The sequence below is a fragment of the Amblyomma americanum genome, chromosome 6 (genome assembly GCF_052857255.1).
Source record: "Amblyomma americanum isolate KBUSLIRL-KWMA chromosome 6, ASM5285725v1, whole genome shotgun sequence".
Classification (NCBI taxonomy): Eukaryota; Metazoa; Arthropoda; class Arachnida; order Ixodida; family Ixodidae; genus Amblyomma; species Amblyomma americanum.
Window position 1 is genome coordinate 17555640 of NC_135502.1, and position 24210 is coordinate 17579849.

Consider the following 24210-nt stretch of genomic DNA (forward strand, 5'->3'; position numbering starts at 1 on the left):
TGCGTAGCGGTTGCCAAAGACAATCGACAACAAAGATTACCACCTCAAATTATATATAAAAGCCTCGCCTACATAATAATAATAATAATAATAATAATAATAATAATAATAATAATAATAATAATAATAATAATAATAATAATAATTGGTTTTGGGGGAAAGGAAATGGCGCAGTATCTGCACAGTATCGGCGCAGTATCTGCAAAGCGCAGATACTGCGCCATTTCCTATCGTCGAACACCTGAACCGCGCCGTAAAGGAAGAGAAAAGGGAGGGAGTGAAAGAAGAAAGGAAGAAGGAGGTGCCGTAGTGGAGGGCTCCGGAATAATTTCGACCACCTGGGGATCTTTAACGTGCACTGACATCGCAGAGCACACGGGCGCCTTACCGTTTTTCCTCCATAAAAGCGCAGCAGCCGTGGTCGGGTTCGAACCCGAGAACTCCGGATCAGTAGTCGAGCGCCCTAACCACTGAGCCAGCGCGGCGGGTACGCGTACATATGTCCGATGCTCATTTATGCCCTATTCCGCTACGCTGACAATACGCAGAGCAACGTATCGGATCAGTGAAATGCATGCTGCAGGGTGTGCGAACTGACCGCTGCCGCTTGTAGAGGTGCGTGCGCTGGCTCTGTTTTCTGGAGTTCGTGAGCATGCTCCGCAGCAACCTACGCGGATGTCTCGATAGGCGTGCGTGTACCACATACTTCGTACCGAAGCGAGAAATGATGAGAGCGAACGGTCCGACGGCGACAACAAAACAGAGGCATCACGCCACGCCGCGCTACGATGTTTCCAGTCACGCCAAAGTATGCTCATTGTCCCGCTGCGACACGACCGATGCGTGAAACTGCGCTTGCTCGTCCCTTCCCGTGACGCGGAGACGTGATTGCTTCATCGCATGCACCGCGTACTGCGGGCACGCAGAGGTGGCTACTCGTTAAAAGTTTTCTATTTTGAAGCGAAAGCTTCACTATGCTAGGTAAAGCCAATTTCGCCGTGCGGTGCCGGTTGACCTTCAAGTGAGCCAGAGGTCAACTGTGGCAATAGGCCTTGCCATATCTGGTCCACCATGGTGTCGCACCACTTCATCTTTCACCTTTCAGTTTTGGCATTTGACCTTTCGATTCGCCGGTCTACGGCGGTAGAATAAGCCCCAGCGTTCATTAGGTGACCAACCTCTCGCTATCAACCATTAATTTATCTGCCACCAGCCAGGGCGGCAAGGTGTGCGGAACGCACTCAACGTTTCAGACGCCAAGCGGCGTCTACTTCCCGATACACTATAGTTCTCGCTCTCTCACCAGGTTCAGGAGTAGTTAAACCGCAGCTAATTGTTTAGCTCGTTAGCAAGCGTGCATAGCCACCGGTATGTAACGCCACTGTCGTCATTGGCGCGAAACTGCGATTTTTGTGCAGAGTTCCACCGGACTTCACCTTCGCGGATAGTGCGTGAAGCTCGACTACGCGTTGTCCGGGGGGTACCGTTCAAAATGTGCCGTGATGTCGTACAAGCGAAAAACCGTCCTGAAGCAAAAGGGCTGAGAAGCGCACCCATTAATAACGTGAGAGGCATACTGCACCTGTCTCTGGACGTTTCGTGGTCGCAGTTTACGCCAGCTTAGAAAACTTTCCAATTTCCAGTAGGCAATAAACTAACGCAAATGGGCCCTGGGAGCACGTTGGGATTAGTATTCAGGCCAGTAGAGCAAAAAAGCGAAGCATCTTGAGGGAAGTGGAACCGAGTGAATATTGTTAGACAGTATGTTGGGCTGGGTCTCCTCAGCATGCATGTTTCTGCAAAATGCCATCGTTGTGGAATAGTGGCTGTGGAGTTCAACCGCTGAACTGAGGGACGCGGAATCGAATTCCGTCCGCTGCGGGCGCATTTAAACGGAGGCAGAATATAGAGTGGAGTTAACTTATTTTCCCAAGATGACTCGATGCCACGTGCAGTATAAACACGAAGAGCCTATATTGGAGTAAAAATGGAATAAGCTGTCCTCTAGTGCGCTCCCTTTTAGAGGCAGTGTATGCTGTCCAAGATTGAGAAGACTGAAACCGCCGCTAAAATTTTCGTAACTGCTAGAACCTTGCGTGTTTTAAAGAGGAAATTTGTTTCCATTGCCAGCCCCAAGTATTCCGTATTTTTAGTGATGGAAATCTACCCCAGGGCTGGGGCAGCATGCCCTTAAAGGGAGTTTTCTAGAGGACAGCTTACTCCCTTCTCACTCCTTTCCTGCATAGAGTGTTGGGTTAAGGGATGGGGTGGCGGAATTCATAAATGCTCGTATATTGTTCGAGGAAACTGCATGCTAATGAACCTCAGGTAGCACCAGTTAACCCGAAGCCCTCCACTACGGCGTGTTTCATATGCCACTTGGCGGCTGGGTACGTTAAACGCCAAATATTATGTTTCGGCGAAAAAAATAGACAGAAAACGGAGGACTGTTACGCGTGTGTAACGCGAATGTTTGAGCGTTAGCTCTGGTTTGGAATTATATAATTGTTTTTTAAGCAAGATTTATTGCCTCAGGACATCAATGATGGGTGATGGTGTGATGAAAGATGTAGTAATGATTAAATTAATTAAAAAGGCTAGCTGATTTGACGAAGTCTAGTAGAGAGCGATGGCATGGTCCCTGCGTCCAGGCGCGAAGAATTGTTCTTACAGCCGTTTATTTTTGTTTTGCCGGATTGTTTAATTTAACATAGCAGTGTTTGTCCAAAAATGTTTAGGCGAATCTCCTAAGGCGCAGTAGATTTGACATTAAACCAACGCCGTTCCCACTTCGAGTTTATCAATTCACCGTGGGGTGAGAACGACTGCGCCGGTGAAGTGGTGGACCCGGGTTCAAACCCCGTTCAAGCACGAATTTTTTCTCAACTACGAAGTTTCTGTGAAAACTGTATAGCTTTCCTTTGTAGTCGTATGGTAGCGCTTGGGTGGATGCTAATGAGTAATTACTGCCTTATTAAGTTAATAGCGACGGCCTTGTGATTGCACTGCAGCGTCTCGGCGCGCTGCCGAGATCGCCGGGCTCAACAAAACATAAAAACGCTGTGCCGCTCCTGCCGGGGCAGAACCTTAGCGCGCTGCCAAGATCGTCGTTGAAGCCATGCCTGGCTTGCGGACGCCGGAAACGACGGCGTAAAACAGGGGTACGAGCTGGGGAGAGCTTGCGTTCTAAACGGCAGTGAGTTTTACAGCAACAGCTGTTAGGCGCCCGTCCCTGGCTTTCTCGTCGCCGTCGGCGTAACCGGTAGGTGCGTGGCATTCACGTCACGTGACCTTATGGCATTGTCGATCTGGGTCGCATAAGCCTACGGCTGGCTCTGCTTGGAACAGCCTCCTGCCACTGCCAGTGCAGAGGTGCATCACTTGACCACTACACCAGTGCGCCAGGAATATATCCCAAAAACTAAACGCCTAAACAGCTGTCCCTCAACATCGCTTTACACTGTCGTTACCGTCCTGTGAAGATATTTTTTTTTGGCGCAATGTGACAGCGTGCCTGAGCTCACCGCGATTACAGTGGTAGCGGCTGCCATGTAATCCCCGGCCACATGACGGAGGCAAGTAGGGCTACATCGGCGCTGACATCAACGCGAATCTCTGTCTTGAGAGCAGAAGAGGATGCTTCATTACTTATTCCTTGAGAACCAGCCAGCACAGAAGGCCTGTCACTCCGTATAGTTTATATTTTACCTTATGGCTTCGTTATCGCGCCAAGGAAGGAAAGGCATTGCCTAAGGCAGATAGCCAAAAGCACAGCTGTGTATCTCACGATGTTCTGTATCGTACCTGGCGCTTGCGTGCAGGGAAAATCTTACATTTTAGCTGTTTAAGAAGGAATAAAAACAGCAAGGACGCTTCACGGCTTTCCGTTAACTTCTACGGCATGGAAGCGACGAAGCTCATTCGAAAGAATTTCTTCAGCGCAAAAAATAGACAGAGCGTAGCAGAGAGACACATGCTTTACAAACGCTCGTCTTTCTACTCCGTCAAAGGTAGTTGTGCTGCTTTCTCCTTTTCCTTTTGTGTCAGCATAAATTCGTCGAAAGAGGCACATGAAGATTACCACGTTAAAGCAAGGTTGTTTCTTTCATTATGCCGGCAGAAACGTAAATTTTTATTTTTTTTTAGGGTTTTACGACACGCTTGCGCAATCCGCGCCAAATCATAGCCTCTTTTTATCTGGCCTTCTTGGGCCTCCAGATTCGTGAATACACCGGGGTTCATATTATAACGATCCTGAAATCAATTCTATTCTAGTTTTGATTGTCCAGCCCTTCGCTATTGGCTGAAACGACGCGACGCCCTGAGCTTGAGCCATTAGCGAAGAGCAAACGCTGGGTTTGACGTTACTTCAACCAATGGCGAAAACGGGAAATACAAGCATGAAATAAAATTGGTTTCAGGAGCGTGCGCAGCTCTGACTAGTAGGTTGCAGCGGGAGCATTCAGGCAGACTGCTTTCGGCAAAAATAGGCTATCCCAAGCGGACACTTCTCCCGCGGCGGCCTTCTCGCACGCACGGCATGGATCGAACAAAAGACCAAATGCAGTGCTGTTGCCATGCACGCAAATGCTGTTTCGGCGGGGGCCACGGTTGTTGTGGCCGTTTCAGTGCCGTGTGGTTAGCGTAAAGTTCTGAAGGAACTCCCATCTAGATGATGAACGGATATAAATGGCTATCTTTCGAGTTCGGGCGGTTAAACTTCAAAATATAGACGAACTTAAAATTTCAAATGTCCTGAGAACTTTCCCACTTATTTTCTGTCGCTCTTGCTGAGACCACTAAAATACTCGTCGTTATCAGTCTCGAACGTTAGGTACGCGCGATTTGTTACTTAATGGGAACATTCCCTAGCCTTGGGCGCCATTTATTTGCGGCTTCGAATGAGGTCCCGTTTTTTTTAACGTTATCACTATTCCTCATACTAAAGCGCTGTAAGAAAAATTTCCGGGACAATTAAGTTCCGACTTGAGGGTATGACGCGACAGCGTTTATGGGTCCTTTCAGCGACCTGGGGTCCTCTTTGTATATCACTTCGCAGACACCGACAAATCTTTTTATTTAATTTTTATATGTTGTTTATTTTTATATTTTTTTACCCCAAAGCACGCCAGATCTCTCGTTAACAAAGTCCGATGGTCGTTCTAGGGGTAACGCACCTGGCTCACGACCCAGGGACAGCGATACGAGTACTGGCTCGATCACTTTTCAGCGCAATTGCTTTTCTTTCTTCACAGGAACTACGTTATGGTGATGTAATGACGTCACGACTTTGTAGGTCAATGAGGAATTGTGTAGCAACAACATCACTGTTGTACTCCGTGATCGTTGTGGGATGTTTGACTTACCCGCGCGAGGTCATGTGGTTGTGACGTCACGACCCTCGCGGCCAATCCAAATGTTGTTATCACAACGCCGACGCCGGCTTTTCTGCTGAACGGGATCCTTAACATTAATTGTCGCATTCAAATGCTCTGAAATCAACGCTTCATGCACGCGTCTAAACTGCTAAAGGCAGGCAGTCTTCATTCGAGAGAGGTTGAGGTTATCTGTCCCATTGGACCTTGTTAGGGGCTTCGCCTTATACATGGACGTTAGTTATGATCGTTTTTCCAAGAGGCCGCCTTGGGCGCTTGGAAGCGTCAAATGTAACGCACATTAAGAAGTTTAGTGTACCTATGCGACAAGCGTCGCTCGAAGACTAGCGGTATTATACGCTTTATCATGTTCATATCTTTTCTTTTTTTGCGTGTGCTCCTACGTTCCTTTGCTGTGAACTCTGAGCGATGGTCCGTACTAGCAACTCACTTTGCACAAATTCCCAATTTCCATCCCCACGAAGCACTATCTCTCTCCCTGATTGGGGGATGATCTCTCGCGTAAGTCCGACTAACGGCCATGAACGCACCCAACTTGAGATGCTCATTCAAGCTCTACACCGAGCAAAATATAAAATAACGCTGTTCTCTCAAACACACACACTCTCTCACTTCCACTCCTGGTGTTCTCTCTTTATCTGGTTAGGGGCCTTCACGCAAAACTCCAATACTCGGCGGCCCCTATTCCGTTATTTGTGCACTAAATGCGTTGTGAGCCAAATCTAAAGCACACCTCAGTCGAAAAAAAAAAAGAATGGACGTAAGGAAATGGGCGCTTTAAGAACAAAGCTCTCGCAAACATAGTTGTCATTCAAGGACTGCTGAAGAACTGCAGCGCTGGCGGGAACAGCAGCAACGGTAGCATGATAAAGCACCCGGCGTATTTTCTCTTTAGTGCCTGCGGACGAGGCTACGGCGCTGATAGCTGGCCGTTCGTCTTCGCTCGTTTACCAGCATCGCGCGTTGTACGGCAAGGCGAGGGGCGCTTGCAAAATAAATCATTCTTTTTCTTTTTTCTGAGAAAGAAAAGTGCTAAGGAAAAGCCGTTGCGCCGCACGCAGATTGCGTGCTGTTGCAAAACTGCATATTTCGCAACACTGAAAAAAAAAATGCAAAAATTCCGTTTCGAAACGTTCTTGATAAAGAGAAACGGTGCCGTACAGCGCTGCCTCCTCGCATTAATGGAGATTTACGTAAGTTCTAACAACACTTCTATGAGCCCTTCGATGGCACCCACACTGACGCCCGGAGCCCGCTACTAGTGGAAAGCCGAATGGCCGATTTTTCAGCGCTGCTTTTACGTGATAGAAAATAACCAACCAATCCTTACTTAAGCTAATTATGTTGACATAAAGCGAAACGAACATTCACAAAAATGATGAGGCCGCCACTGCAGTTCCAAAAAACCGCAAACTGTGTATGTCATGTTCGCCATTTGTTAGTCTACGTCACTGTAGTTCAGCGTCTTGTAGTTTAGCACTGCAGTTTGTTTGCAGCCCACTATCAGTAGTTTAGAGTGCTAAGCGGTTTACTTGGAAGCGCAAAAAAGGGGGTAATTCCTTGCTGTTAGGAGTGGTGTAGCGAGCCTGAAACCTTGTCAAACCGCACATCAAAGTGGACAAGCAAAAAAACGCTTGGTCTTTCACAGATTTATGTGAACGAGAGAGAACGCCCGTTTTTAAATCCAAAATAATTTTGAAGCCCTGTATAATAAGAATTCTTCAAAAACTGCCTTACGAAAATTTCTTTAGATAGTCTATAGACTGTCCATAAAGTCTATAAACAAATCCTATATACCAGTATATAGGCATTAGAAATTCTATGGACAGTCTCGATAGATTTATGGCCATTTACTATTAGTATACTTTTTCTATAGACAGTCTATAGACTGTCCACAAAGTCTATAGACAAATCCTATAGACCAGTCTATAGGAAATACAAATTCTATGGACAGTCTCGATAGATTTATGGCCATTCACTTTTGGTGTACTTTTTTCTATGGGCAGTCTATAGACTATGACTGGACAAAAGGAAATATCTATAGGAAGGCAATAGAGTCTTTAAGAAGTCTATAGACAGTCTACAGACCATTTTTATAAGGGAGCGTTGCTTTGGAACGCGAATTCGCTAAATTCAATAACTAACGTGTACGTGGTTTCTCTTCGTTAATTTTCTGGGGTGCGTTACTTTCGTTCCTTCAAGCTGCCGCCTTCCTAGCGAGGCGCTTACGTTTTTCGTTCTCGAAAAAACTCACCACAAAAACCGAACGGGCCCTCTCGTCTGCAAACTTTTAAACAGCAAGTGGGCAGATGCTAACCACGTAAACGCGTCGCTGATGTAAGTCCTGTTTCCGGCGTGTCTCTTCTCTCTTCTCTTCCTCCTTACATTGCGCAAAGCACTCATCAATCATGATAAAGAGCCCTCTACCGACGTGTTCGCAAACGCAAAACGAAGAGCACTAAGCAACACTGAAAGACGGCCTGCGTTAAGCTTGCTCTTACCGCGCATAGCAAAACGCTGCTGATTCTTAAGCAGTCCTGTCGGAATCAAGGTACAAAAGAAAAAGCCTGACTCATGCCCAGCGCTAAGCATAAAATAAATTGCGCACGAATGAGCGTGAGAAGAAGCGGCTTGCGATGGAAGTTCGTACTGAAAGCTGGTCGCGAATAATGCATACAGCAGGCTGGTAAATAATCAATGATTCGATGTCGGCCGCTTGTACGGGAACGTTTTCCATCTTTTTATCGCAACGTTCACTGTCCTGCACTCGTGTTTTGTTGTACATTCACGAGTCGCCCGCTCGAAGAGCACAAAAGGACCGCCGAGGGGCTTTAGCCATTCCGCTTTTTGCTGTTGTTCTTTGGCGGTATTGATTTTGCACTCCATTCTAGGGCATTCGCAAGAAATAGCACGAAGTTTAGAAAATGCTCTCGAAATTTCAGTCGCGTGCTCGCACAAGACGTTCTCTATTTTTGCGTAGCCTCCTGCTCTGGGCGTAAAACTCGCGTCGGCGACTTTGAATTAGGCAGAGAAGAGAAAAATACACTGGAAAATTTCAATATATTCCGTCTAACAAGTAGTTTACCTTGAGGCGAAAATTACGTTCCCGCCAACAGATAAAACAGAGATAAGGCCATCTGCATGTACTGAATAGTAACTTTTCCCAATGGAGGAGTAGTCTAGGTAAGGCACTTGGCTCTGCTTTTCCGGGGTCGGCTATCTTATCGAGTTGATATTGTGCGAAATGAGAGAACATATATCGGCGAAAGCTGCAACAATGCGGGGTTTCGGGCGGGACGGAGAGTGTAGCTGAGCTGTTGAAGAATTCAGGTCTTCAAGAATTGGCCTGCCTTCGTGTGGCGTCTGGAGACGGGATATCGCACTACACATGTACGTCCCATCTTTCAACCAGTCTGTTCAATAGGCCGGTTTCCTCCACTTTGTAATTATATCAGCAAATGGGGTGCCCCGAGTGCTGTCGCTAGCAGCGGAGGTCGACTCGAATTTTCGTATTCGAGCACTTGCGGGCTGGACTTACAGAATCTGAAATAATGTACGGGATTGGATGAGGGCTTCTTCGATTCGGCAATTATGGTCTCAATTTACCCCATAATGTCGTTGTGTGAGTTAAAAAAGCATTTGTTGGATTTGTTAGGATAGCTTGAGTAGTGTGTAGTTCCAACGTCCCATTTGTAATTGCGTTGTAACCAAATCGTATGATACGGATGCGGTGGAGTCATGAAAAAGGTTGACTGCTAATTAAGGCTTCGATTTGGGCAAGTTATTTTTGTGTTCGTAGAAATGCTACTTCAAAGAAGTCAGGAGGTCGTGCTGACCTGAACTTGAGTCACCGTGCCGTCAGCAAAGCTGATCGTAGTCATCATAGCGCGAGCAGAAAAAGAATGAAGAAAGCAGAAAACGCAGCGTTATCCTTTTTCAGCAGCATTGTTTTCTGTGTTTGTCTTTATTCTTTGCATCTTCGCGCACTGGTCGCAAATACAATGCCCCACTGTTTCCAAACCTCGCCAACGCTTGCGCTCCATCTCACAACCTTGCAGCATACCTGACCCGATACCACACGTGCGTTGGGGAAACGCGATTTTAAGAAGTCGGAAAAGCTAATTCTGCCTGATTTTCTCCAAACAAGGCTGCCATTTTTGTGCGAAACACAATAAATTGGCCGCGTGTGCGCACGCATGGTGGCGTTTCCGGAGTGCATTCAGATTATACCATATGTGGTGGCGTCGTGATGACACGGGCCTTTGGCGTACAGCCAACGGTTTCAGTTGCTTATCTGCTTTGGAGGCCAACCTCTTTCGCTGTTGGACCGATGAAGCGATTTATCGTTTGCTTCGTTCAGGCACTCAGGAGCGCTATGAACTGAACCCTGCTCGATAAAAACCCTCACCAACAGCCTTCGGGCAACAAACTAGTGTCCAGTGGGCTCACGAAGCAGTTTAGTTAGTTCACAGTGTATAATTATTGCACACATCGCACTCTGCGTCCTCCATTAGAACATTTTTCATTCTAAAGTTTCGTGGTGTCTAATCTGCCAGTCGGTGGTTGTCGCGACGAAGTAACCGTATCGCATTTCTACATCGTTTCGTTACATGTTTTGATGTTCCCCTTTTTAACATCTGCACAGACAACAGCCAGCCGAGCTTTGAGTCCACAGTTCAGTCCTCGACAGATCACCGCGCCCGCCTGTCCGGTCACCCGAAACGCCTGCGAGCGGTAATTGCAGGGGCCGTCAAGTCAACCGTCAGATGCATGCCTCGTTTAAAATCACGAATGTACACACAGCGCCGTTCATTACGAAGCGCCATAGACTTCCGGGCTATAACATTTAGCGCGGCAGTGTCGCTAGTAATGCGATGTGAACGTATTTAGTCAGTGGCGAAGGGTGGGAAATAACCGTTGCGTTAAAAACATACGCGGCAAACGACGCCGCGACTGCACAAAGCGTGACGCGAAGGGAAGCACGCGAACAATGGCGGGCGCTAGTTTGTGCGTGCAAAGCAGAACTGTAAACGGCGATCACAGCGGTCTGCCTCAACCACCCTTCTCTTCCTGTTCAGGGGCTTGTTCCTGCTTGTGAAGGAACGGCTGCTGCACATGGCCCGAATGCGGTCCTTGAACGCGCAGCCCTGTGTTCATTAGAACTCTGCTCCCCCACCATTCCCTGCCAAGAGAGCTGAGCTTCCCGTCGGGCAGGCTGTCCCAATTTGCGCTCGGCTCCGTTCAAAGCCTTTGTGTGTGCGAACGCGCCTCGTGCCCTGCGGGTCGATCCTTCGACTACGCTGCCTGCCTGTGCATGTGGTGTGCAACAAAGAGCTGTTTGGAACTGCTGCGCAGGCACGCGCTGGCTGTGAAAGACCGAAAGCTCGCCTGCAAACAAACCTCTCAAACCGCACCGTGAGGACTACGCTACAGAACACCCGAATCCTGTCTACGCTGCATACGGCACGGTGTAGGCTGTGTTAAATTCCTGCCGTCTGCTCTCCTGTATAACTAGTCTATTGGGAGCTTCGGGAAATAGTGTTTTCGTCGAACCTTCGCAAAGGGCCTCTGCATGTTCCTTCGGGGGAACGCTGTCTGAGATGACGCAATGTTGTGCCGCTTTCAGACTGCGCGTAAAAGGCGGCTTTTACGATGCCATGCATAATAAAAGGGCTGCACGACTGTCTCCCTATAGTGCCGCCAACTGCGTCCACATTTCTGCAGATAGATGGCCTACTTCTCAGGTCGTGGCGATATTCGCATATACCTGTGGCATGTGGATCCGGACTACACGGCGTTTTTGCAGAGAGATGCCTTCAACTTTCCTTCTCGAGCAGCGCAGTGTAATCCGAGAAAAGCACAACAACAACCCAATAGAAAGAACTTTCAAGCGGAGAAGCAAGAGGGCCCCAATCGATCTGCCGAGGTGCTATGCCAGGAGCCATCGCCTGTAACAGTGCACATTGTTGGGCTAGTGCATTTCTGCAATCGTTTTCCTGCACCCTCCGTCTAACGGTTGCGGTGCCATTATTTTGCCCAAGTATCGCACAACACCTGCAGCTGGGTGTAAAAGTTAAGAATTTAAATTATGTGTTTGTGACCGGTGTGACCACGCTCAGTTACTTTTGGTTTCTACGCCACATTGGCCGCCCTATTCCCGTTCATCGTGTGACTGCAGTTGCGCTTTTCCCTTGTTGTTCTTGAATAGGTAGGGCTATGATCTTGGCAAACGTGTTGTAAGTTTCTATGCCTTTCAGCCGCACGCCTGAATTAATTATGCACGCACAGTCCGAAACCACAACGGACGGCCTTCGTCCCCTGTATTTGCAATCGGCGAAGTAAAAATGAAGCAGCTACGGAAGTTGTTAAACAGAGAGCCATCAAGCCTCTTCTTTCAGAGCAAAAGGAAATGTGCTCACCGCCAGAACATCAAACAACATGATCTCTCTCTCTCACTCACTCACGCGCACACCTTGAAGGCCCAGCCGCCGACGATGAAGCGCGCAACTTAATACGCCGGCCATCCCGCAAGATCTCGCACCACAAAGACTCTGTCTGTTTACACGTGCTACTGGAAGCATGGCGCGTAGCGGTACACAAACGGTGCGTTTGCTTGGTTTTTCGCCTAAAATACCAACAAAAATTCCAGCGACGGGCGCCCTGTCAAAACATGGGTCTCTTGTATGTGCAGGTCGCCCCACTGCCATGTTTGTCTACGTATAACCCGACGACGCAGTGCGACATTGGTCGGGTCTGGGAACAGCCTGGGAACAGTTTTGCGCATTGTTTGTGTGGGAGGAGTTTTATGTAATCACTGAGACAATACAAAGCGGGGTCAAAGCAACCGTAAGAAATACGTTGCAGTAAAAGAAGCTAACGTGGCCCTTCGATGCGGCATTATCTCACACTTAAGTGTAGACTCAGCAAAGCCGTTTTGATTACGCGCTGGTGATTTCTGCTGACGTGTTACATAGGCCGAAACTAAGAGGTTTTAGACCCCCTTGCAAACAAAAAATAGATTAGACAAAGGGTGCATGCCTGCTTACCTACATCTTCCTTCAGAGGCAACAGCAGCAACAACCTACGTCTTCGGCTGCAGACTCCGAGGACAATGAGGAACGATGGTTTACCAGCTGACCCAGTTCCGTTGCATTGAGATACTGCGAGTCTCACAAATCGGAGATCTTCGGAACTATGCAGCGGCATTCATAATCGTATCTTCTGATGACGTCTGAAGGTTCAGAAGCAAGCTTGGTAAACAGCTTAGTCCCCACGGTTCCGACTCGACGTAGGTACTCTGAGAGCAATCCGTGACCGACAGACCGTTATTATTCAAGACGACGATCAAATGAAAAACGGGCTGGAGGGTGCCCGGCGCTTGCCAGTTGCAAACTCTGAGTGAAAGTCATGCTTAAATGAAGAGGTGGCGATAAATGTGGAGAAGTGCTCGTGTGAGCCGTCCATCAAAGCTACGCGGCATGGGGCGTTGCAGCGCAGGCATTGTGTCTAACTGCATGCTTCTTATTTGGGCAGAAAATTGATCTCGTCTTGTAATAAAACGGGCTTCGCTGCAGCCATTCCAGGCAGCGACCATGTAGTAATGATCGTGCAATGAAAGCATGTACTCGAAAATTTCAGTCAATTTTCAAATGCGAAGCACTCGCAGGGCTAGCCATTAGGATTTTCTTATGTCCGTTGTAGGCTGGATAAAATACATTAGTTGGCAGGCGGGCAGAAAAGGTAAAAAGGAAGACAAAGAGGGAAATTTTAATACACTGAAATGAGGGTAGAGATCCAAGCAGAAGAATACGATTATTAAAAATGAGAAGGGGAAAAAATAATGATGATCAATCAATAAAGCATTCAATAGTTATTTAACGTGCGCAAGAACACCCATGTAGTCTTAGTACTGGCGCACAGATAAGAAATAAAAAATCCGCACAAACGCTTTGCATAAAGGTAACAGCCAATAGAAGAACGAAATAAAACAAAGAGAATAATAAAGGGTAATTACTCATTAGCATCCACCAAAACGCAGCCACACGGCTACAAAAGAAAGCTATGCAGCTTTCACAGGAAAGGTGTTGACTCATTTTAAGTTGACAATTTTATCTCGTAGAAGAAGAAGAAGAAGAAGAAGAAGAAGAAGAAGAAGAAGAAGAAGAAGAAGAAGAAGAAGAAGAAGAAGAAAAAGAAAAAGAAAAAGAAAAAGAAAAAGAAAAAGAAAAAGAAAAAGAAGAAGAAGAAGAAGAAGAAGAAGAAGAAGAAGAAGAAGAAGAAGAAGAAGAAGAAGAAGAAGAAGAAGAAGAAGAAGAAGAAGAAGAAGAAGAAGAAGAAGAAGAAGAAGAAGAAGAAGAAGAAGAAGAAGAAGAAGGCCGGGGAGGTTAACAAGAAAAATAATTGGTTTTCTAGCCTACACGGGGGAAAGGGATGAGGAAAAAAAAGTGAAAGAGAAACGAAAGTCACTATGAAAAACTATGAAAGCCGTACCGCATGGCTGCGCTTGGGTGGATACTAATGAGTAATCACTCCCTTCTATATTACAAGTCTGCTCTACAATAGGAGATTCCCCTAAACATTACACCAACACAAACCGACGCTTTCAGTGAGAAAGGGGCCTCGTAAAGAGTGAAATCTCTTAAAATCATGATTTTCAGGCACACATCATGCGAAAACATCCACATAGGAACGAATACTAAAAACGACTTTTGAGTAAAAAGGTCAATTACACAGGAAAAATACCGTCAACGAACGCGGTGCAACCAGTCAGGCGCGAATTCTTTACTTTAAATAAAAATATCAATGCAAACACATTGATGTGATGTAAGGATTAAGAAAAACAAAAATGAACAGATGAAACCAATATGCTAGACAGGCAAAGTTACATCTAATAAAAGATAGTACTGCACAGAATGGAACGCTATGAACCTCAAATGCAGATAAACCGAGTTCTGGAAAATATCATGAAGAAAATAATAATATTAATAAAAGTAATGATAATAACAGAATTTTAGAGATGGTATTTCGGTGGCCACGAATAATATCACGAGACAAAAGATCGTAACTTTGGCTTTGGAGTAGGACGAAGGGCTGGTGCTATACCCACCAGCCATTAACAACTTTTCATCCATATCACTCACGCTCAGGAACGTAATTAAAAGGCCTTCGCGTCAAACTGCTCACATTATGCCGCTAATAATGAGGCCTCTTACGGAGGAAGATTCGACGTGAAAAGCAAGAGGTGCGGAAGGGGACGACCGATCGATTGTCTGTATTATTACGAGACACAGGACGGCGATGTGGGCGAGGCAGGCCAGGGAAAGCAGTGGAACAAACACACTTCCTTATTTTACGTGCTCAGAATAGTTCTCTAGCGTACGTTAATGCTCATCCTATATTCTGTCCTATACGGGCCACTCGCTAAGGCGCTATAAATTTATATCATATAAAACGGCTTTCGGGCTTTCCGAAGACGCATGCAGTTTAATTCTGTCTCTTTTCATACCGCGTCCAACCACTTATTGAACTTCAGTAGCAAAGAATAAGCATATCGTCCCGGATGTGGCGCTTCGTCTAATTAACGCATTTGAAGACAGAAACTGCCATGACCCGGGGCTGTAGCTTCCGGGTTAGGCCACGCGGGGTTAGTTTAGCTCGGTCCCTTCCAGCAACTTCGTTCTCGTTCTCCTATGCCGTCCTAATGGCCTCTGATTCCTTCCAAAAGTCTATGTTCGAAATTCGACGCAGTCTATGAACCTAAGGCCTCTGGCTAAAAAAGTAAATATAGAGCGCACTTCCAAATCGTCTTTCCAGCCGCTGATGTCGGCGTTTTTTCTTCATTATTTTTAATTTTACTTGTACGAGGCACTGTCCAGACTACCGTATATTTTGTACGGCGCTCTTCTAATCCCACACAACTAATATTTCACGATGGCCAAGAAGGCACTGCTCCATGGCGCAATCCTCCGATCTGTCAGCCCTTCATAGCTATAAGGGCTGGCTTTCGCAGTCCGCCAGCTTCGCCCAGCGCTGCATAAAATTAGTTATGCGGGCTCTAATTGCCCTTGCAAACTTCAGCGAAGCACTGGCGTGCCTTCCTCTTCCTCTCTCCCTTGAGCGTTCTTACCAGTGCGTGCAGGCGCAGAGTCAGAACGGGTCATATATAGCACGTCGCCTCTCCGGACGGGGACGCCCAATCGATAGCTGCGCTGGGCCCGAAGCGTTCAATGTACTGCGAGTAATAACAGCGAACAGGGTGCGATCACGGCTGCCTGGGGAAACAAGTTCTGACACTTTCTGACGCTCTCTCGCCGGTTTTATTAATATGAATGGCGCGCGCAGTTTCATGCCTCAAGATAGTGCGTGGCGTTTATGTGAGTCGCGTCAGATGCCGTCTAGGGCCTCCGAACAAACTGGAGGAACATGTTTGAGCTAGCCTATGCCCACGGTACATCTACGAAAACTCGCACAAGTGTTTCCGCTCTGCCCTGTAGGAAATAAAACTTGTAGTGAGGCGGGTATCAGCTGTCAGGGGCACCTCAATGTAGGCTGCAAAGTAACTTCTTCAGGAAAGCACGTTGTTGGACGGGTTGGTCCTAAGTAGTTTGAAAATCATAGCGTTACAGGAACAGGACAAATACAGTCAAGGGACTACGCTAAAAAAAGCGCTTCTGAATGTCGTCATTTGCTTCTTTTTGTCCTGCCCCTATTGCACTTAATTTTCTGACTAGCCAAAGTATGTACCCTGAGAAAACTTGCTGTTGAGCTGAAACCAGTTGTTTGGAAATTGCGTTTGTTACGCACCAAGACGAGACATGTCCCAAAGACGACATGTCCCAAAGCCCTACTTCAACAGGGCCATAGCGTTCTTGATGCAAAAGGCTATTAACCTTGCGTGGCAGTTAATGGCGATGACTTATGAAATCCATTCATCATTACTACAAGTGCATCATAAGAGCGTTTGTTGTGGGGTTGGCTCATGGGAAAGGTATGAACTCTTCATCCTGTCGTTTTCTTCCGGTCATATATTGCTTAGGTGTGTTTTAAAATAATATATACCTCCCCTCTCCGAGGTCCCCGTGAGTCAGGCCAATCTGAATCAATCACGTGACCATACAGAGCCCATTTGAGAACGCGCCCTTTACCCGATCCACATAGATAACTTACTCATTGGCCAGCAAAATGAACGTTCGAATTTTTTCTCGGGACATATCAAGATGCAGACGCTCTTTGACCAGGATAGAAGTATGAAAGTATACCATATTGCTATCGTTGAAAATACAGACATACGGAACGCAGGATGATACAGCTGCAGAACTGCATTCTCAACGACTGCCCACTCGAATCCCCCGTGTTTTCTTGTTGCTATGCTGTTCCTTTGATATTGACACTGTCACAACGAACGCTGTTCCAGGGACACCAACCGTGGAGAAGCCTCACGCCGCCCCGTATTTACGTCGCACATTCCCACCACACGTCGGCCCAAATTCGCCCTTCTTAGATATGGCTCTCGAAATCGAACCACATATAGCCGTGCAGTTACGAGCACTTCGAAATAGATGAGGGGAAGTGGGATGGAGCCACTGGCGATCGTTGTGGCAGCCGACGTGACCTCAATGTGAGGTCTTCGACATTATCAAAGTACTGGAAGCAACACATCGACAGCTTTCGCTGAGTTTATTCCGTTACTTAGCCGAGCCTAAACTGTTGGCACTGTTTCCTTCTCTTCATCTTACTCTTCTTCCCAGTTCACGTGAATAACCTATCCACCAGCATTCGCGGCCATGTATGCAAGCATACACTAAATATGGCTATGTATAAAGTGAATGCTTTTAAGGGTATATGGTATGGTATGGTGTGGTATGGTATGGTGGGGTATGGTATGGTATGGTATGGTATGGTATGGTATGGTATGGTATGGTATGGTATGGTATGGTATGGTATGGCATGGTATGGTATGCTATGGTATGGTATGGTATGGTATGCTATGGTATGGTATGGTACGGTATGTTATGGTATGATAGGTATGGTATGGTATGTTATGGTATGGTATGGTATGCTGTGGTATATGGGGTTAAATCTTATATTGCGTTATTTTGTTGTGCAGCAAAATATTTGCATTGTTGAGAGGTCTCGCTTGTACTGCCTTGCAAAGGTGGCCTGGGCCTCATCAAGCTCTTTTATTCCAGCTTTTTGCTCAGGTAACCCTCCAGAGTGTCTATCAAATAAAGTTTAATGTCAATGTCAAACATGCACATTGGCGATGGGGGACGCCGCAGTGAAGGACTCCAGTTTATATTCGACCATCTGGGGCTCCGGCGGCTCTGTGTTGTTATCAGGGTGAGCTTCGACCCGTATTGCAAGTCAAGCGCACTCTACAGTGCGTGCGGACGCAAAAGTTATTACAATGTACGGACGTAGGATCGGATCGGCGAAAGTCTTGCACGGAAGCCCTAGAATGCGTTTATACATTACCAAAAAAAAGTAGGGGGGGGGGGGGAGCAGTTTCTTTCCGCTCTACATCATTCCGTCGTTTCCACATCCACCGCAAAGCCGGGAAGCCCGCGAATCCCTTCGCGCAGATCGTTCCGTCGGACACGGCTCGGTCGCCGCCGATTGCGCAGCGCTTCGCCGCAGGACACCGGTGGCCGGAGCGTCATTGTCGACGTGAATGGCGCCGCTCGCGTCTGGCCAGAGACCATTAGAGAAGGAGCCGTCGTGCTACGCCTTCGATCGCGTGCCGATGGCCTTCGCCACGGTGTAACGCGCAGGCCGGACGGCGCTGGGCCCGTTCTGTCTCCTCGTTCTAGCGAGACGAATGTTACGGACGGCCGTCCTGCATTCCGAACCACACGCCACACTGCATTCCCTACCCCCTCCACCCTAGATCGCCACCCTCCAGCCTCTCTCCTCGCAGTATGTCTTGACGAAAGATAATAGCAGTCGTAGTCATTAAATGCACACTGGATGGTATCAGCGTCTCCACATTTAGTTTAACTGCTAAACTCTACACCAGCCACCTTTATTTATTTGTTTTTCACGAATTCTGCTGCCAGATGGAACCTACTGCATTACCTCTCGTTTAAGCCTTCCCATTTTCCTCAGTTTAATTTGTTTTAGTTATTTTTTTTCGGAAATGCCAAAGAAATTACACGTACCTCATCTCACAGTAGTATTTGTTCACCTGTTGATATGTTTTAGGCCCGTGTTATAACGCTAGCCTGAATTTCGTGTCATCAACAGTTTTGAAGCTTGGTCATTCCTTTCTTTGTCATAGCTACATTGAGGACTAGCGTCAGCATGACGCTTTTCTTTTTTTTTTTTTTGGCACGGCGACATGAACCTAAATGACGAACCCATGTTTCCGAAAGGGTAAAAAAAAAAGATCAACAGACTAATGGCGCCTGACGAGCGAATGGTGTCAGATGCACGAAATATGAGCAACAAGTTTACGTAAATACGCGGATTGCTTACTTTCTGCTTTGAAACAATTTTTTTTGTCCGAGAAAAAAAAATGTTGAAAAGGTTTTGGAATCTGAAAAAAAAAATAAAACGAAAAATATGAGGCGTGATTTTCGGCTGCTTCTTATGGCGAATAGGAATTAAGTACTGCGCTACGATGGTGCTTCATTCCATTTTCATTAAATTTGATCGTGATGTGACCGGCCTTGCACCTTGATCACCGCATTTGTTATGGTTTGAATACAATAAAGCGTAGTGGACGTCTCATTGCCGAATTCACTACAAAACGTGCTCGTGCACTAACCCCTTTCGTATGGCAATTCATATATAGCAGCGGTGAGATCGAAAGCAACAATCGCAAGACATGGTTGTGCTTCCTAACTTCTTTACTATTTTATTAAAACCGAAACCGTTTCTTCGTTGCTTACTGCATTTATTTTAACGCGGTAGCATTAAAGGCCCCGTCCTCCAGAAAATTCGCTGTCGGCGTTATGAGAAAAAAATCCCGAGCATGGCTCTGGCAGGTAGTCCCAGAGAGCAACCTAGGAGGACGATATAGGCCACCTTGGTGACGTGACCTTGCGGCGTCATAATAACCTGCCTTCCGGGTATGAGCAAACCGCTCACCGACGGCAAGGGGGACTCTCATATGCACAAATGACAAGAAAGCCAGCTACTGCGGCCAAGAGTGTGTCCTTGTCGGCATCTTTTGTCGATGTTGTAAGCGAGTTCGTTGCGCAAAATATGCCAACATTCACAGCGCAAGACGAACACGGACACGAGGGGAGACACCACAAAGAGGCTCATGGAACATAACAACAGCGTCATCGGGGCATCTCGTCATCTCGGCATACACTGCCGTGATTGCCAACAGTGCAAGGAACGTGGTCCTTCTTTGGGAGGAACCAGCATCCTTCACAAGTACATAAGCAAAACAGCCAGGGAGATTGCTGAGGCTGGAGAGATTGCAAAAAAAAAAGGGATCACTGTGTCAGCACTCCATCATTGCTGTTAAGTGATAAGGAGCGTCATATCTTGCGAATTTCGGAATGAGTATTATGGCTTCGACGTTCATGTGCGCGTACTGCTTTTTAGGTTTTTTAGCTTTTTGTTTTTGTCGTGTGCAGAAAATGATGTGTTCGCTTGCGATGTGGCGCCGCTGCCAGATGCTCATGATTGTACCTTTTCGTTGCTGCGCATGCCCGCTGTACACCATATATAGTCGCTCGCACAGCAATAAACTTTTGTTGAAGTCGGCGCTTTGTGGTGTCTCCCCTCGTGTCCGTGTTCGTCTTGCGCTGTGAATGTTAGCATGAAGTACCAACTCGCCCAGCAACTGATTTTACGCAAAATATGGAGCTCAAAAATCAAGGTGTGTCTGATCTTCATCATGTTTTGTTTGGGGCCCTGCGTTCACATGTTCCAGCGATGGCGCCTGGTAACCCGAAGAACATCCTATAGCTGGTGCTTTCTTTTGAGTCCATGATTACCACCTTCGCAGCGAACTTCCTTTCGATCTTGTATGCATCGAAAGGAAAAGGTGGCCTCATAGTGCTACTGATCTTGTCTCTAAATGGTGACAGCAGGAACGGACTATGGTCTACTGTGATCGAACGTGTGCGCAGATGGTGTCTTCTAGAGTGGGCTATGTTATACTGTGAGTAAATGTGTGCAATGATGGTGGTACTGCAATGGACTATGTTCTACTGTGACTGAATATGTGCATAGATGGTGACTTCTGGAGTGGACTATGTTCTACTGTGAGTGAATGTGTGCATCGGTGGTGACTTCGGGAGTGGAATATGTACTATTATAAGTCACTGTGCGCATAACGGGGCAGATCCGACAGGTATTAGGTCATTATTAACGTATAAGTTACGCTACGGTGGAGCAATTTCCGGCAGAACAAGCAAGGCTAATCCCACCTGCAGCATACAACAACTCAACTCAACTCAACTACGCTGGCCGTGGCAGGTTGTAGTTCAATTAAGGATTCGTCGCTCGGAAATAGCAACCTGGTCCACACAAGGCCCACCGCTGGGAGCACCTGCCATCGCAGGGCAGTGAAGCGCTGCACCACTGAGCCAGGAGGGTATGAGAACTCCGAGGGATCTATGAATATTGAGTAGAGAGCGACCCTCTGCTTAAATGGTAATTAACCAATTACGCTAAAGCGTCACACTCTTAAGGCGGAGCTTAAGTGTCCCCTCCAATTGTTTTCATTACCGAGGTGTTCAGAGATGAGCATTTCGTCTGAAACCAATCAACAAACTTTTCGCTTCTTGTTTTACCTTCCCACGACTCAGTCACACTTGCAACGCTATGCATTAATTAAACATCCTATACAAAAAATTCTGCGCCAGAGTTTCACCGCGCACTCGTCGTCAAAACACATCATACAAAAGAAATATTGCGTGTGGCAAGAAATATACAAAACGCGAAATATTAAGCAAAATGAAAGAGAAGCGAGAACTTCCTAACTCGTCGAAAGGGAGGCCGCAAATCTCCCGAGGGCAAACAATCGCCGCGCGAGTCGCGGAAGCGCGCAAGGAATTCGTAAGGCTGGTAGACGCGGCGAAAGAAAAACACCTCATCCTGCGCTTCATGTTCTTTTTTCCTCCTTATCCTTTTCGCCTCATCTCCCTGCCGTTCCCGCTCCGACTCGGCGGCCGCATTTTACGACTTGTAGTGGCGCAAAAGCGGCGTGCATGTGCTTATGCAAAGGGCCTGCCTCCTTCCGACGGAACGGCGCGCTCGTCGTAGACCGCCGGAGTGTTGTTCTTTCTTCTTTTACGACCAGCGAGAGTGGCCTATCGTGGTTCGCACAGCATTACGTCGCGCGAGCAGCAAACGGCTTTGATGCCGCTGCCCTGTCATGGAACGCGTTCAAAGCCAAGCCAGCCGCGTGCCATGCACTTGCATCCGAGCGACCGGCTTCCTTAGCATATTAGCCTCCGTTCCTGCATTCAGGGCGCGCGTTACTTCCGCGATGCCATAGTGAATTGTAAATAGACCCCACTTGTCAACAGTCGGCCGACTTGGTTGACGTCGTGCGCGCGCGCGTGCGTGCGTGTGCGTGCGTGTGTGCGCGCGCGCGCGCATGTTTGCGCGGTGTGGCCGTGTACGCGCACTAGCGTTCGATGGGCAGAGCTTTAAAGGCGCCGACACAGTTCGATAAACACGCAGGCAATACAAGCTTCTGCTACCGTGCTTATCTCTCCTACCCGTCATTCTAGACGACAACTACTTTCATCCATTTTATTTCTTCATCACATCTGATGCACGCTTAGCACAGGCGGCGAAACAAAAGGTTGCATCATAGAAGGCAGGCGAGGGAGCCAACCGAATTGCGAGAACATGTCGCTGGCCTTACGACAGCAGTCAGAACAGAATAGAGACCATCGTGGCACGAAAATGCGGCGAAATACTCAGCTATTACCGTTAATCTTGAGTGGCCTGGAACTAGCGCGGGCCGCGGCTTTAAACGTATGTCTTTCTAAACAGTCCCAGGAGTAAGGAGCGGTTCCGGGTAGGACTACCGCGCAGGCGACGACTTGTACGCCTAAGATAAAGCGCCCTGATATTCGAGATTACAACTGCACGCTTCGGGGTGCTCTGCGTTGCTGCGGTTGTTGGTGCTTACAATTCTTGCTTCAATTTTTTTTTTCACTCCCCGGTTTGCTCACTACCTCGCGCAATGATGTAGATGGCAGTTGCGGAAACGACTTGATGGAACTACTGTTTCTCTGCGTACACCTTTGGTTACACCGGTCATTTGCTTTCTATATTTTGTTCTTTTCGACGTGGCTGTTTGTTTCCACAGCCTTTTTGCTTCCCTAGGCGGGTGCTTAGAAACTGCCGACATGTTGACTTTTTTGTGCTCTCAGTATGTGTTCATCTCTCGAGACATACGGTTAAGGCTGCGTTGGCAGCGTGTGAAGAAGGAAAAACTTGACGAAGCGAGTGTTCTGAGAGCTGGAAAAAATACTAATATTTAATTAGGCGATATGCGCAGTCCCTTCTGCATTTCGTGAATAAATTTTTTGCAAGGGCTCTCAGCATCGCCCTCTTATTGTGTTTTACACTTATTTCAACTGCAAAGAATATTTCTGATTGTGCTGGTTATATTCCACACTGTAGCTTCTTTTTCTGGCTCACTTTTCTACTTCACTTCTTATCTCTCATGTACGCTGACGTCACATAGTTTTCCTTTAAGATCTAACTGTCCTGGCTGTTGCATATCCGGAAGGAGAAGAAAGGTACCTTCAAGAACGCAGCATCAAGAACAAACGAAGAGTATTGTTCACCTACACACACAAGATTTCAAACACGGCGAACATTTTGCAAAGTTGAAGACAGCCGAACTCACTGTAAAGTTCAACTTGATGTTAGGAGTTCTGAACGTGTCCCAAGCGGTCTACACGTACTGGAAATCAACCAGTGATGTATCAGAAGCCGACAGTGTACAAGCGAACTCGTTCCTACAGTGGCCACTTCCTCCGCAGTACGTGTTTCAGACGCCAGCACGTTGAAAAACTCGGTTTTTAAAACAATTCTATCTTTCTCCACCCTCTAGAATACCTCTACAGGGCTTCAGACCTGAGCGCTGTTTTCGAACCACTGTTTGCGTGTTCAGTGTACTACGAAGCAAACTGAGGGCGCAGTAGAGTTTTCCATGGGAACCCCCCCCCCCCCCCCCCCACACACACACACACACACACACACACACACACTTTTTTAGCCGCCAAAAGCTCGAGAAATGGATCGTCCAAACAGAACCTATTCAGCCGCTCACTCAGCGCCTTGTCCTTTTCTTTCCCGGTGTTGCAGGGTCGATGAAAGAGCCCTTCGCCGCCGCGCTGCCGCCGTCGGCCCAGCACCGGAGGCCTCGACGTCCGCACTAGGTGCGGCCAGCGAGGAGCCGGGCCCACCACCGCTCGGCCCCGGGGCTGACGTGGCGTCGCGTCCCCGAGGGGGGCACAAGCCGTCGCCCTGGTCGCGGCAGCCATGAAGAGGGACGAGGACTCCGAGTCCGCGTCCCTGGTCGGCCGCGAGAACCCGGGCTCTTACACCGAGGACGCCCGGCCGGCGCCCGCCATTCGGGAGACCGACTATGTGGACACCGACGTCCCGCTGCTGTCGCAGTTCCACGAGGACGCCATTGCACAGGTTGGTGGGATAGAGACTGGGAAGAAAGGAAAGACGGCGGTAACCGTCTCACTCATAGTGGAGGACACCTCAATAGAGCCATGAGGGAACTGGAGAAGTAGGGTTTACTGGGAGAACGGGAAGAAATGGCAACGCGTACCATCTTTGCCAGAAAAGGAGCCAAACACCGGGTGTTGCTTTTTAT

The 24210-nt window shown here is 47.6% G+C and overlaps 1 protein-coding gene across 2 annotated transcripts in view; it reads left to right on the forward strand.

Moving 5' to 3' along the window:
• LOC144136392 (synaptic vesicle glycoprotein 2C-like) overlaps nt 1-24210 on the forward strand; it is a 176577-nt gene that overhangs the window by 112392 nt on the left and 39975 nt on the right. For both annotated transcript variants that reach the window (XM_077668675.1, XM_077668677.1), the window contains one exon: nt 23688-24026. In XM_077668675.1, coding sequence (XP_077524801.1) covers nt 23865-24026 — 162 coding nt within the window. In that variant the 5' untranslated portion in view covers nt 23688-23864. The remainder of the gene's footprint in view (nt 1-23687; nt 24027-24210) is intronic.